Source organism: Nomascus leucogenys, chromosome X, assembly GCF_006542625.1.
Source record: "Nomascus leucogenys isolate Asia chromosome X, Asia_NLE_v1, whole genome shotgun sequence".
NCBI classification, from domain to species: domain Eukaryota; kingdom Metazoa; phylum Chordata; class Mammalia; order Primates; family Hylobatidae; genus Nomascus; species Nomascus leucogenys.
Window position 1 is genome coordinate 91,959,833 of NC_044406.1, and position 16,355 is coordinate 91,976,187.

Sequence of the window (16,355 nt, forward strand, 5' to 3'; positions counted from 1 at the left end):
CAGGTTCACGCCATTCTCCTGCCTCAGCCTCTCCAAGTAGCTGGGACTACAGGCGCCTGCCACCACGCCCGGCTAATTTTTTGTATTTTTAGTAGAGGCGGGGTTTCACCGTGGTCTCGATCCCCTGACCTCATGATCCGCCCGCCTCAGCCTCCCAAAGTGCTGGGATTACAAGCGTGAGCTACCGTGCCCGGCCTACAGCATTTCATTTTTAACCCTTCTGGAAAATAAGGAATTTACTGTACATGTCTTTCTTTAATGGTAGATTTGCCTACCTAATATTATTTGATTACAGCTGACAGTAATATAATATATTCCCATGAGCACTCAGCAGCTAAGCAGAAAGGGAGGCCTAAGGGTATAAAGAGAAATTGACCTATGATTAAATATATGCTATTAATAGGTCATACCATGGAAAACTGTCATGTATATAACAGCAAATAATCACTTTAGGTGCCTACTGCTTCCAACCAGAGCATTTACTTTCTCAAAGGCAAATAATAACACAATTGTTATTGTCACAATTATAGGCATAGGCAGTATAGGGTAGAGGTTAAGAACACAATCTGGAATCAGAGACTGGTTTTCCACCACTTATTAGCTGTGCGACCTTGGGCAAAGTCATTTAACTTCTTTTGTCTCGGTGTCTTCATCTGTAAAATAAGAAGAAAAGCCTTCATCTCAGGACCGCTTCTAGGCTGTGTAGAGGTCTCTTGGAAATACTTGTTTTGTGGGGCTCCTGTGTAGAGGTCTCTTGGAAATATTTGTTTTGTGGGGCTCCTGTCTATATAAACAATTTGAGTCACCTAAAACCAATATGTCAGCAGCATCATTCTAGTAGTCCAATTTCATAGGCTAATGTGATGGAAATACTGCAAGGCTAGCAGAAGCAAACAACTTGCCTGGGTACTCTGCTGGAATTAGGACATGGCCATGGTGCCACAGAACAACCCTATAGGCATGAATTCTGGAGCTCCTTGAAGAATCTGGTCTACCCCAAACAGAAGGTGGCTGTAGAAGATTGGAAGATACCCCAAAGGCACAAGGCTGGAGCAGGGGCTGTGCTTACTAAGGTCTAAGCAAGATACAAGTCTATCTCATAGGGTCACTGGGAAGATTGAATGAAGTAATCTATGTGGAGCACTTAGGACATGTTGGTGATGATTACTGCTCACACTATTATTGTCAACAATGCTCACTGTATCTTATGCCTCTTCTGATTTTCTTTCAGTGGATGGCTGCATTGACTGGTCAGTGGACCTCAAGACATACATGGCTTTGGCAGGTGAACCAGTCCGAGTGAAATGTGCCCTTTTCTACAGTTACATTCGTACCAACTATAGCACGGCCCAGAGCACTGGGCTCAGGCTTATGTGGTACAAAAACAAAGGTGATTTGGAAGAGCCCATCATCTTTTCAGAGGTCAGGATGAGCAAAGAGGAAGATTCAATATGGTTTCACTCAGCTGAGGCACAAGACAGTGGATTCTACACTTGTGTTTTAAGGTGAGTGTTGTGTGAAAACATTGCCCAATCACATGGCTGATAGTCTTTTGAGTGGGACTTGAGTCTCATGTTGTATAATGGATATGTTCTTGAAAGGTTGCAGTACATATGGAGCTTCAGTAAATTCCAGTTCTAATTATCTATCAGAACTACATAGCAAGTTCCTATTAGATTTTCATAAAATAGGATTCCCATTTACTGTGTGTGCTTATTTAATTTAGAAAATTCTGTGACTCGGGCCGGGCGCAGTGGCTCACACCTGTTATCCCAGCACTTTGGGAGGCTGAGGCGGGTGGATCGCCTGAGGTCAGGAGTTCAAGACCAGCCTGACCAATATGGCGAAACCCTGTCTCTACTAAAAATACAAAAATTAGCCAGGCATGGTGGCGGGTACCTGTAGTCCCAGCTCCTCGGGAGGCCGAGACAGGAGAATTGCTTGAACCCAGGAGGCAGAGGTTGCAGTGAACTGAGATCACACCACTGCACTCCGGCCTGGGCAACAGAGTGAGACTCCATCTCGAAAAAAGGGAAAAAAAAAAGAAAAATTTCTGACTCATTTCTTCCCTCACCCCACCCCTGCCCCAGTGTCTTATATTAACAGTTAGTTTTGCATACAGCTAGTTGACTCAATTATCTTGATATCTGGCCACGAAAATGATCTAAAATATCATTTTGGCCATGGTCTTACCTTTCGTGTTGATGAAAAATAGTTTCAAATGCTTCTGGGAGATTTCTCAGCAAATGTACTACTGCTGAAATCCTTCATAGAATTTGCAATGCAAGTTTGAGTCCACTGTATTTAAATAATCAACATCGAGCTCTGTAAATACACAGTCATCCTAAGTTTCTGGGTACTATAGTGGGAAGATATCACAGACACAATTCTTGCTTGCAAGAAGTTTACAGTAAAAAGCAATATGTTTTTTCCCTTAGGGATTCTACAGTATGTTCTCCCTTCCCCCTCTATCCCAGTGATAGAATCTAGGATCTAGCGTCTAGCATCTCAAATGGAGACTGGATTAGGTATTGAAGTAGGTAGCTGAGACGACCTTTAAGCCACCTTTCAATTCTGCAATTTTGGGAGTCTTTGATCTTGCTCACCAGGGACCTGCACTCTACTATTTGATTTTAACTCCTTGGAAATGCAGACTTTTCCTATTTTTGTGTCCTGTGAACTTTGATGCCAAAGCTGTGTCACTTCCTCATCAAAAGCACTTGGAAGCCCCTGGCGAGGCCTCATTGTTCAAAAGGCTGGGAGAACAAGGTGGCATATAAATAGAGAGCCTTCTGGATGCTCTAAGAATCACTTTTGTGTGTAGGGGAAGAAAATGGAGTGATCGGGGAGCAAATGGTGAGTTTAGTCTCTGTTTGTGGTAGGAAAAATCTCCAGGATCTTGGGAGAACAGCAATCATTCTGATCACACCTTAGTGTTAAGTGGTATTTTCTCCTACTTGGGCAGCTCTTGGCAAAATTGAGAAGTAGATGTAATTCAGCTTTAGTGACTGACACTGTATTCCCTAGGGTGCTGCTAATCTTTCCTTGCTTATCTCCTTTCCATCCCCCATCGTCATTAAAAACCCACCAATCAAAATTATCTCTCTTCTTCTCTCCCTACACCATTTGCTTTTTGTTTGTTGTTTTCACAAATTTAAAGTTTGATTTGCAAAGCATCAGTCCACTATGTACAGGTGCTAAGCCTACAATGAATTATTAAACAAATTATTGCTACTTCCCCAGGCCTGCTAATGTCTTCAGTCTTGTTACCTCCCCTCTTTTCCATTCTCTGCTCTAAACCCCATTCCTTTACTCCTAGCAATAATAACAACTTAGTGATCCGTACCTGCATTTCCCCTACTGTTTTAATTATACAAACATACTGACATGGGTATTTTCTCCTCATTGTTTTACAAAATGAAAGGAGGGTTATAGATTTCTCTGCATTTTCTTAGCTTAGTAAAAATACGTGGTATAAATCTCTCCAAGTCAATTGATAGAGAGCTTTTTTTTTTTTACTTTTATTTTAGGCTCAAGGGTATATGTGCAGGTTTGTTATACAGGTAAACTGCATGTCATGGGGGTTTGGTGTAAAGATTATGTTGTCACCCAGGTAATAAGCATAGTACCTGATAGGTAGTTTTTTGATTCTCTCCCTCCTCCCACTCTCCATCCTCAAGGAGGCCACAGTGTCTGTTGTTTCCTTCTTTGTACCTATGTGTTCTCATTGTTTAGCTCCCACTTGTAAGTGAAAATGTGCAATATTTGGTTTTCTGTTCCTTATTTCACTAAGAATAATGGCCATCCACATTGCTACAAAGGACATTCTTATTTACAGCTGCATAGTATTCCATGGTGTATATATATGTACCACATTTTCTTTATCCAGTCTACCGTTGATTACCGCATTTAGGTTGATTCCATGTTTTTGCTATTGTGAATAGTGCTGCAATAAATATATATGTGCATGTGTCTTTATGGTAGAATGATTTATATTCCTTTGGGTATATACCCAATAATGGGATTGCTGGGTTGAATGGTTAAATATATAATACTGTATGTTGCTTAATATTTTGTGATACCACAAGTCAGTCAATCATTTCCCTATTGATGAGTATACACTTTGTTTCCAGTATTTTGTCCCTACAAAAGGCACTGTAATAAAAATCCACTATTTGCTTTTCAATAAACTAAGAAGTCTTCGATTTACATAATTATTGCAAAGATAATATAGAGTTCATGTACACTTTATATCCAGCTTTCCCATTTTATTAACATCTTACATGACTATAGTACATTTGTTACAATTAATGAACCAATAGTAGTACATTATTATTAGCTAAAGTCCATATATTCTTCACATTTCTTCAGTTTTTCCTTAATGCCTCTTTTTCTGTTTCAGTATCCATCTCTGGTAGCACATTGTATTTGGTTGTCATTTCTCCTTAAGCACTTCTTGGCTGCGTCAGTTCGTCAGACTTTCCTCATTTTTGATGACCTTGACAGTTTGAGGTGTACTAGTCAGATAATTTGTAGAATGGTCCTCAACTGGGATTTATCTGATATTTTTCTCATGGTTAGACTGGGGTAATATGTTTTGAGGAGTAAGATTACAAAGGTAAAATACCATCCTCATCACATTGTATCAAGGGTATAAAGTATCAATATGACTCATAACTGTTGATTTTGACTTTGATCACCTGGCTTGAGGTGATGTTTATAATTTTTCACTGTAAAGTTACTCTTTTTTTTTCTTCCTTTCCCTACTGTAGTCTTTGGAAGAAAGTTGTTATTCACAGTCCACACTTAAGAAGAAATATCTACATAAATTCTTGCAAATTCTTCTGCATGGAAATTTGTCTCTCCCCTTCCCCACTTACTTATGTATTCCATCATTTATTTATATCGGTATGGACTCATTTTTATTTATATTATACACCGGCTTGTAATGCAATTCTACTTAATTTTCTTGCTCAAATTCTTCCACCTTTGCCCATGGGAAGCTGTTTCAGTTGGCTCATTTGTCCCTTTGATACAACTCTATCATCGTGGAGTGATGGTTTTATTTTTTTTTTAAGCATTTCCTTACATTGTAGAAAGATGCTCCAGGTTTATCTTATATATTTTGTGCCCCAGTTCTAGAATTAGCCATTTTTCCAAGGAGTCCTGTTTTTTTAATGGATAATTGCATTAGAAACCTAGATTTGGTTGCTAGGTATGCTCATTGCTACTGGGGTGTTGTTGCTTCTAAGTCCTCTCAGCTGACGGTCTATTTGCTTTTAAACAAAGCCATAGATTGTGAAGGAGTACTTTAGGGATAGTTGAATTTCCCAAGGTCCCTGAAGTCCTTTCCTATAGGTGGCCCTGTCTTTCAAGTACATTTCAGATTGGCCTTTTTTATGTCTATTTTGGATACCGTCTGAGTCAGAGGTTCTCAACTCACATCTAGACCAATAGAAGATAAAATAATTCCACTAAGATTCGAACATAACTTGTGACTTTTTAACTTTTGTGCAGCAAGCCTTAGGGAGCTATTGGGACTGATAGAGATAGGTGGAACTGTTGAATATTATCTCTCATGTGTGCCTTAGTAAGGAAAAAAATGTTTGGAAATCACTGTTCTAATAGAATCAATCAGGCTTTTGTCAACTCAGAGATACATAAATCTATTCCAGGTATATAAGTGAAATAGCTAGCATATGTCTGTGAATAATGAACCTGTTTTTCATATCTAGTAGTGGCCACTGACTTCTATTATGTGCCAAGTGAGAAATTCAGTCCATATAGGTGATTTTATGCAATTGCCAAGAGTGACATTTATAGTGAAAAGGGCTCTTAATTTGACAATATCAGTATTCATCTAAAATCTCCAGTTAGATACCACTTTAAGGTAATCACGAATGACTTTTCTATGTTTTATTGATCTCATTAGAAGTTACTCTACTGATGTCACTGTGATTAAAAATGAAGATATGAAATATTTAGTAATATTCTCCACCCATGTGAATGACAGCAAGAAAAATTTACTATTTGTGACCTTTCAGTAGCCACTTGGCTAATGAATAATTTTTAAATTTTTCCTTGGCCAGTCTCAAGAGTGATTAGTTGAATTTCCCAGCATAATAACGGGCTGGTAATATGAGAATGGTAGAGGATTAAATCATATTTTGAGAGACAGTGCCAATCCAAGAATCACACCAGTATTTTCAATGGAGGCTTGAATTAATAGGATGAAAATGATAAAGGTAATCTTATTTGACAAAATCTCACATATCATTTTCTCAACAACTTGGAACAAGGGGTGACTTAAGCTGTGAATGAAGATAGATATAGTCATATAATCCTGCACTGAATTCACAGATACTGAAAAGAATTATTGGCCAGGTGCGGTGGCTCGTGCCTGTAATCCCAGCACTTTGGGAGGCTGAGGCAGGTGGATCACATGAGGCCAGGAGTTCAAGTCCAGCCTGGCCAATATGGCAAAACCCGGTCTCTACTAAACATACAAAATTTCACTGGGCATGGTGGTGCACATCTGTAATCCCAGTTACTCGAGAGGCTGAGGTACGAGAATTGCTTGAACCGGGAGGCCGAGGTTGCAGTAAGCCGAGATTGTGCTACTGCACTCCAGTCTGGGTGACAGAGTGAGACTCTGTTTCACATGCACACACACACACACACACACACACACAAAATTAAATATAATTGAACATCTGTAAAAACCTAACATTTAGGGATAATTATGGCTGAGTGCAGAGAATCAGTTAGAGGTACAAAATTATTATGACCATTTACCTCTGCAACGAGGTCAACAGAACAAGGAGCTCCCTTATAAAATGGGAGCATAATCCAAATATTTTTGGTCTCTAATAGTCATTGAAAGAAGTGAGGTTCTCAAAATCTGAATGCCTCACAACATCTTTCTGAACAGTTCCTTAGTATATGTCTAGCCAGGAGGCACAATTGCTTTGATTTCAAATGCGAATAATCAATTCACAGTTGAATGATTATTACTCCAGCAAAACAGCATCAGAAGAAAAGTTGAGGGAGTGGATACATTTGAAACGAAAAGTGTAGCATGTTGCTAATTTTTGAATCTGTATGGTGGGTACATGAGGATTCATCATATTGCCCTGTGTATTTTTTATTATGTTTGAAATAGTCCATAACAAAAAAAAGAAGAAATAAATGTAAGTATACAGTAATTTTACTTGATTTTATTGTCACTTAAATGATCCTGACCTATAAATACTTAGGTATCACATATAAGCAAGTATTTTTATTTCAGTCAACAAACATTCATTGAATACATATCATGGGACTCACTTTATGGCATATTGCAAGGAGACCTGTGTCTTTAGAAAAGAAAGTGATGCTCTAGTCTACATGAGACACAAAGAAATGGCTCTTAGCACCTTCCACTCTCCTACCCTACTTCCCATCGCGGTTACCCAGAGATTTTCAAGGACAGTGAACATACCAATTCCAACTTAACTATTGATCCGTGAAAAGTTAAGTGTCAACAAGTCGGTTACCCAGGTAGCAATTTCCAGGAGAGCAGATAGTTTCTTGTCAAAAAATGAAAGCCTGGATCTTATAGAATTAATTGACCTCAGAAAAGATCAAGAAAGTACAGCAGGATCTTGAGACAGCAGGAATTTCATTCCCAAAATGAAATGTAATTAGTTATTTTTCTACCTGTTTTTGGTTATAAGCAGGGGTCTCTGATTCCATTATTTTTATGGCAATTTGATAACCTACTTGTTAATAAAATTATATAGGTAAATTTTAAATAGCAAAGAAGTAACCATTTTACTTTATTTTCATTTCATTAGCATTAAATTAGATATGTTGTAATGTTTAGAAATATAACCATACTGTTGTACATTAACTATGTAATTTCAACTTCATTCAGTTTGTTTACTAGAAGGAAGCAGATGTTTACAGTTTATTCAGCAGGAGTACCTGCTTTGTAAGAATTAATAGGTTATATTTGATAACCACAAAGGAAGAATTGATCTCAAATAGTCACTGATGAGTTGGTTAACACTGGTATTTATATATACTTTTTAGTTTAATCCCTTGTATAATTACACAATCTTAAGTGACTTGGTTTTATGGCTATTTTGCTCAGAATCAAGGTTTTAACCTAATGCAGGTTGTAAACTCAAAATCTTTTCAGAGGTCAAGAAGGTAATGTAATGAGTGTGGCAGGCCACCTGAAACATTTTGGAGTGTTGGAAGTTGTAGCAATCCCCTCCATAATCTCATTTCATGCATTCTACTCTATTGCCACTACCTCCTATTTTTCTAGCTCATTTTTTTCTGTACCTTACCTCCAATAATCTGTTGATTCCACCCAAACCTCTTTCTCATTGATCTCACATGTTTTTCACTGTACCTTGTTCTCTTCCCATCTAGCATAGTTCCAATTCAGTGGATCAATCATTATAATCACTCCCATATACACCCTCTTGATTCTCTTGACTCTTTCTCCCTTCATCTTACTTGCTTGTGAAAACCACAACATTGTTTAAACCTAACTGTCCATCTATACTATGCCTGCATCCTTGCACCTAAACTTGGCTGAAGGAAAATATATAATAATGTTGACTGGTTTCACATTAAATTCATTGTCATGGACCTCAAGTTGACCTTTAATGCTAGTTTTATTTTATATTCTTAGACCATTCAGTCTCCCATCTGCCTAGATGACTATTTTATATCATCTCCACTCATCAGATCTCCAATATCTCCTCCCCCTTGCTTCCAGTTACACAGAGAAAAAAAATGATGGAGTCAGGAAAAAAACTGCCACTACATCTGCCCACCTACTGGCATATGTACGTACATATTCTGCCTTCCAGCCTGTTACCACAGATGAACTGGCCTTGCTTCTATGTAAGGCAAGTCACTTCATGTGTACACCAGATTCTATCCCTATTTGCTTACCCAAGAACATCACCTGAGCAATTCTCCTCTCTCTCCTATATCATGAAATTTTCTATTTCTACTGGATCATTTCCATCAGCATATATACAGATCAATATTTATGCCATCTAAAAAAAATCCTCTCAACTCCACTTTCCTGACAACCACTATTCCCGGTTTCTTGCTCCCATTTGGATAAAACTACTTTAAAGAATTATCTGGTGATGGTATCATGATTATTTATATAAGTCCAAACCCTTCAAACTGTACCCATTAAATATGTGCAGTTATTTGTGTATCAATTATATCTCAATAAAACTATTTATAACAAAAGAGTTGTCTGCATTCAGTTTTGAGTTCCTCTCCACTCATTCTCTAGTAAACCCATTCCAATCAAAATTTTACCTTCAAACTCTTCCAAACCTGCTCTTATAAAAGTCTCCAATGACCACAACAATGCTAAATCCAATGGGCAGGCCAATTTTCAGTTGTCCTATTACTTGACCTGTAATGTCATGTGGAATAGTTGATCACTCCCTTCTTTTTGATAATACATTCTTTACCTGACTTCCAGAGAACAGTACTCTCTTGGCTTTCCTCATGCTCTATCAGTTACTCTTTCATAAGTTCTTTTCCTGGCTCCTCATATTCTTTCTGACCCCTTAATGTTAGAAGGCACTAAGGATATAGGCCCAACATTGCCAGTTTTTCTGATGTTTTGAAATCTGAACAATTGTGTGAAATTTCTCAATTTTTAAATTTATGGGACCCTCCTGCCCAAAAAAGCCCACACTCAGATTCAACCATTGAACTCAGTTCTCACACTCTAAACTAATAGGTTCTGACTCCAACATTAACCTGGAGAGTAATGATATAGTCATCTTAAAGTAGGGCTGCAGCAGGTTTTATCTGTATCAAAGTGAAGCAGGAAAATCAACACTCCAATGGCAAGATAGATTAAAGGAAACCCGCCACTCTTCCTAGAGTACATTTGAGCATTCAGTAGTAGAGTCATATGGTGTCCCTTTATGTGGCAACTGGCTCAATTCCAGCTTAATCCCTTGTGTGGCTATTGGAGTCTCCAAAAAAATGCACTGATCAGTATAGGGGTTCTTATTGCTAGCTACAGTGTACTGAAATTGGTATTCTATCAAGAGGATTCTATTGTTATAAAGTGGTGCTTCTCCTCCACCTTCCTTCCTGTCAATGATGAAACAGCAACTCTTTAAAAGGGCAGAGGACTGAAGATGTGCAATAACTCTAGTCCCAGGCATGAAAAATAACTTCAGTGAAAATATCCATTCAATGCTTATGTGGACTAATATTGTGCCTATCACTATGGTGAACCCAAGAGAAAATTATGACACAGCATCTACCTTTTAGCAGTTACTAAAGGAGGAATTACTAAGAGTTACTGAACTAGCTAGGACTCTTCTACACCTAACACTGTGGTGCAATCTTCTATATTACTATTAATACTACTGTGTTCTATTAGGAGTATGGTCTCTGGAGCTGGACTGCTTGGAGTCAAATCCCAGTTTTATTACTTACAAATTGTGTGACCTTGAGCAATTTATATGACTACTCAGGTTCAACCAGGGGACTCACAGTTTGCAAACTCTGAACTATTGGTTCTGACTCCAGCATTAACCTAGGGAATGATGGTATATTATGGCTGTGTGACCTGTGCCTTGCTTTTCCTCACGTGGAAAATAAATACCCATTTGGTTATTCAACTTAAAATATTTTGAACACTTGCATTATGTGTTGAGTAAATGCATTGAATGAGAGATTAAAGTAATGGAGCTTCCATTCTAGAGTTGAGAAAACATACAAATAACTAATGCAATCACAAGACTACACTGGGTAATCATAATTCTACACTGGTGAGAGTGAAGAAGGGTCATGTTAGGGGAGTGACTGACTGAGAGGCCACTTTCAGTTAGGTGGTCAAGAAGGGCTTCACAGAGAAAGTGACATACAAACTGAGACCTGAATGACAAGAAGGAGCCAGCCTTGTGAAAATCTTGGGGCAGAGTATTCCAGTCAAAGTGAATACCACATGTAAAGGTCATGAAATGGGAAAAGGCTTGATTCAAGAAAGCTAAAGAAAGGGCTGGGCGCAGTGGCTCACGCCTGTAATCCCAGCACTTTGGGAGGCTGAGACGGGCAGATCACCTGAGGTCAGAAGTTCGAGACCAGCCTGGCCAACGTGGTGTAACCCCTGTCTCTACTAAAACTACAAAAATTAGCCAGGTGTGGTGGTGCACGCCTACAATCCCAGCTACTCAGGAAGCTGAGGCAAGAGAATCGCTGGAACCTGGGAGGTGGAGGTTGCAGTGAGCTGAGATTGCGCCACTGTACTCCAGCCTAGGTGACAGAGCCAGACTCTGTAAAAAAAAAAAAAAAAAAAAAAAAAAAAAGCTAAAGAAGGGCAGTTTGTTTGGAGTGTGGTGAGCTGGGGAATAATGCTACTAGATAAGGCTGGAAAAGCAGGCAGAGAACAGAGGACAGATACTATTGCATATTGTGGACCAGAATAAAAAGTTGATTTTTAAATTAGTAATCAGAGATAAAATGAGTATTTATTTTTGTTAAACTGGAGAGTAACATGATCCGATTTCCATTTAAAAAATGATTACTTTGGTTGCCTGGTGAGAATGGACTACAGGGGAAGAAGCAAGAAGACCAAGTTGAGAAGCAATTGTATTAGTTGAGGAGAGATGTGATGGTAGCTTGGATTGTGGTGGTAGCTATAAAAATAGGGAGATGTGAATGAATCCCAGATATATATTGAAGGATGAGCTGATAAGACATACTAATGTCCTGCATGTGAGAAAAAGCTGAATAAAGGATGACTCCTGTTGCTTTTGACTGAAGCAACTGGGTGAATCATGGTGCTGTTAACTGAGAGAGAAGACTTGGAGATGAACAAAGATCATAGTACTTCCCTCAGAGAATGTTGATGAGCACTTAGCACCAATACTGATATAGAGTAAGCACTCCATACATTATCTCTTATTTCTACTTCTTTTACTACCACCACCACTGCTACTACTACTATGATTGTTTAGCTTTTATTATATGAAAGCATTGTGCTAATCCTTAGAATAACTCATGAGGTAGGTCATATTATTGAAGATGATAAAACTGATACTTATAAAAGTGAAGAACTTGCCCAAGGACACATGGGTAGTAAATAATGGAGCTGGGATTTGGACAGGTTTGACTCCAGAGCTTATACACATTATCAGTTTTCTCTACTGTCTTCTCAATTATTATCTGTTTTCACTGTTCTTTATAGTAATCTGTATTTGTATATTACAAGAAATGAGATATGGTTATTTGCATTAATTCTTGCCTATATAAAGTTCTGTGCTTCTGTGTGTTTTTAGTTTCATCAGTGAACATTATTGTCTGGTGATGAGGATAGAATTTTATTGATTAAAGATGGATAACAGAGGGCAATGAAATAGAGATTCTAAGTTCATGAAAAGTGATGATTAAGTTAAAGCAAGAATTTTCAGAGAACCAGACTTCTTGTTTTACCAAGTTTAAAATCCTTTGTGATCACTTTTCAGTTTACATATACAGAAGTGCTTAAAAGTTGTTTTCCACCAAAGAATAGAGATGAATTTTGAAGCATATATATCCTTAAATGGCTCTTTTTGTCTGTTTACTCTGACTTCAAAACCTCTAATATATAAGACTCATGATGAATCAATTAGAGAAACATATACATCAGTATATGACAAAGTGCTAGAATGAATATAATCAGGTGTCATAAATGTATGATTATCTTTTTCAAAAACTCATTGCATGACACTACTTCCCTCTATTCACCTTAAAGTTGAAAATGTTCATGGTGGAACATAAATGAGATCTCATTCCTTCCTAACTACAGTTTTGTTTTGTTTTTGTTTGTTTTTAATAAAAGTGATGTTTTTCAGCCAATATCCTTTTAGCTCTCAGGTATTTATTATTCATTAAACAAATATTTATTGAGTACCTCCTGTACAGAGGGTACTAAAAAAAAGCAAAAGTGAATGATAGGGCTCCTGACTTACAACAAATTAAAAGGGGAATTAGGACATGTATACAAATCACAATCAAACAAGCATAACTCCCATGTGGTTCATCATTAAATTGTATCCTAGAAAACATAGTCTAGCAACTAAACATATTTTTTTTAAAGTCTGAGGATAGATTTACTGTAGTCCCTTGAAAAATATCAAAGATAAGCCCATTTGTAACCAGTGGCAACAAAAATCATTGTTTGACATTACTATCACTCCTAGTATCTCTTGTATGTTTCAGCTGCGCAGAAACCTCTGTCATTGCTCCTCTCATTACCCGCTAAAAAACTCTTCCTGGAATGCATCCCCTACAAGTTTCTTCTCTTTTTGCCCTTTCTCATCCTCTAGCATTTTTTTCCTTTCAAGAAGCTCTTTTTTGCCCTTTCCAATGTAATTTAATTAAACTAGCAGTGCTCCTTGCAATTCTTCAGCTCTTTCTGCCCATTACTCCTATTCTGCACAATAAAATCTCAGGAACTAACCTGCTATACCAAGGATCTTTGTAAAAGTTGTTGCATTTAAAAAGACCAATGCGGTGAAAAAGAGAATTATGTTTAGAAGGCAAGAAGAAGGGAAAAGCTGCAAACACTAACTTGATGGCTCTTATTCCATCATACATGAGGGAAAGTGACACGTGCTATAGGAAAGATAAATAGTACAGTAAAAAGTAGGAAAAATAGCTTTTGTCTTGTAGAATCTCGCTTGTTTGAGATGGCCCTTGAGGATCTAAACAGGTGGTGATAGTAGAGGTCTTCCCAGGCAGATAAAACAATGTCCCAGGGCAAGGAGGTAGTAATACATGGGCCATGCACAGGGAAAAACAGGGAGGTAAATTTGGTCGGAACCTGGATATTTATCGAGGCGTTTTTTTCTGAGTATGAACCTAACAATAATGCTTGCTTTATGAAGGTTTCAGATGTTTTTGAAACATGAGATTTTAGACATTGACCAATTCTTAGAAAAGAAGCTAAAAGACTCAACTAATGAGCACCTTAACTTGCAGTCAGGTAATAAGGCACGTTTTTTGCAGGTTATGTTTCCACAGAGAAAATGTATATTTAAAGGAGGCAAATTCCCTTCTATGACCTGACCCTCATTAAAGAAAGGCAGTGCTGCTGACTAAAGCATTGTTAGTCTTAGCATGTACTCCAACCAGTTTTCTCACAGGTCTTGATAAATTCACATGGAACCATCTCCACTCTCTCACCACACTGAAGAGTGATCCACCTTGGTAAGATGGCTCATTAATATTTGATGAGTATAGTCTGTATCTATAAATATGAGACAGAGAAAAGCTAAGTGAGAGTGGTAATGTATATTTCCACCTTGGGGCCTTGATCACATTCAAGCAAGACCCAAGCCAATACGAATCTACACACTTGTTTCCAGACCAGATCTCACTCTTCAACACTAAGGCAATATACACTTACCTGAGTATAGAGATACAGTATATACATTTTTAATTTTTTATTCCTGTTACCCTGATCCCCTGTCAGTGCCTTCCCTTTACTTCCTACAAGGAAAGTGGCTTGACCATGTTTCATATTTACATTATTATGTTTTACTCTAGAGCAAGAGATCTCTCCTCCTTTTAAGTTCAATCTAAAGCTTGCCACTTAAGCACCATGCACACTGTCCACACACAGGGCAGCCTTTCCATACATACTGATTGTCAACTTATTGGCTGAAACCCTCAGATCAGTAGGGTCTGGAAGTTTTCAATTTGCTCACATGAATCATTTTTTTAGTATATTGTTATACCAATAGAAGTAGATGACAGGAAGGCAATTTTACGAGGTGACAGTCCAAATAATAATATTGGCAATGCCAGTATTTTACGGCAGGGTACAAAGTCACAGAAAATTCTGATTTTTAAGCATTTAGGGAAGCTTCTATATTAGGTAATGTCATTAGATAGTGTCAACATATACACACTCTGCTCAAATTTTGACTTTGATCCCACATGACATAAAACAAAGATAAAAAAATCACTGCTGTTTCTAAATAAAATATAGTTTAATTTTACTTTCCATTATTTTAGAGACAGGTATAGCCAAGTTTGACTTCCTGGCATGTGAATGGATGATCAGAAAAAAAGAGGTCAATGAAGGCTTCCCTGGTTTTTGCCTTTCACCACTTTGCTTGTTGTTATCTCAAATGGCAAGCCCAGAGAGGACCATTACAGCTTTTCTAGAGATAAAACTCACTGTTTTTGACCAAGGCATTGGTCCCCATGGAATATCCATCCCCTTCTCTCACCCATCAGAGCTGGGCCTTTCTCCCAGCAGCATTGTTTTTAAAGCTATCTTCCTCTGTAACTGCCCATCTCACTAAACATGCTTACTCAAGGGCTCAAAGGTCAGGTCAGATTGCTTCTGCTGAGTTTGTAGAGGATATTCAGTGATGGAAGTAGAATTAATTTTTATGTATTAAAACCTTTCCTCTGGACTTACAGAGAAAAAAACTTTAATAGGCATAACACAGGAAATCATGAAAATGTTAATATCTTTCCATAACCCTGCCAAATATAAAACCCAAATCCAATCAAACTGATTTAATGTTTTACTGAAAAAAAAAAGTTATGAAAACAATTTGTAGGACCAGAGAGATAAGTGTCTGGTTCCCTTCCTGGAATTATTCACCTTCCTTTCTAGTGCCCCCTCCTAGGGTCGCACTGCTCTCCCCTTTGATTTTCTTTCAGTTGGGCCCTATCCCAATCGTGTTTTTTATGCAACTTGATGATCCTTTCCTCCCCCTCCTCCAGTCTCCACCCCATCCCCTAAGTTATTCCTAAAGGTACCACTGTCCCACCTCCACCCCGACCTTCTGTCCTTACTAACCCTCAGGTGCCTTGTCTAACATGCAAAGGCAGGAAACCCCTTGGGTTCCCACCCCCTCACCACACAGTGTCTGCTCTCCTTTTCCCTTCTGTTCCAGAGGAAGAAGTGGCCTTTCCAAACCCATCCACCCAGTAAATTAACTTCTTTATATTGTTTTGTATTTCTATGAACATTTAATTATTTTACTTTCACAAAACACAAGAATATAAAGAAGTAAAGGCCCTCTATCTCATGCCCCCTACTCTACCTCACTCCACCCTATACCCTAATGTCCCACTGCCTACCATCATTTGACCCCTGAGCCTACCCTCCCTAGGTAACTCATAATGATTTTGCCCTCTAGTGGACATTTGGCAATATCTGGAAAGATTTTTTGTTGTCACAATTTGGGTGGGGTGGGAAAGGTACACTACTACTGGGCATCCAGTTAGTTGAGGCTAGGGATTTTGCTGAACAACCTACAATGCACAGGATGGCCCCCAGAAATAAAAAAGTATATGGCCCCAAA

General features: G+C 38.2%; 1 protein-coding gene across 1 annotated transcript in view; it reads left to right on the plus strand.

Moving 5' to 3' along the window:
- The window catches only part of IL1RAPL2 (interleukin 1 receptor accessory protein like 2), a 1,171,118-nt gene that overhangs the window by 591,492 nt on the left and 563,271 nt on the right, over window positions 1–16,355 (plus strand). Inside the window, exon 3 of the mRNA XM_003262140.1 lies at window positions 1,232–1,505. Coding sequence (XP_003262188.1) covers window positions 1,232–1,505 — 274 coding nt within the window. The remainder of the gene's footprint in view (window positions 1–1,231; window positions 1,506–16,355) is intronic.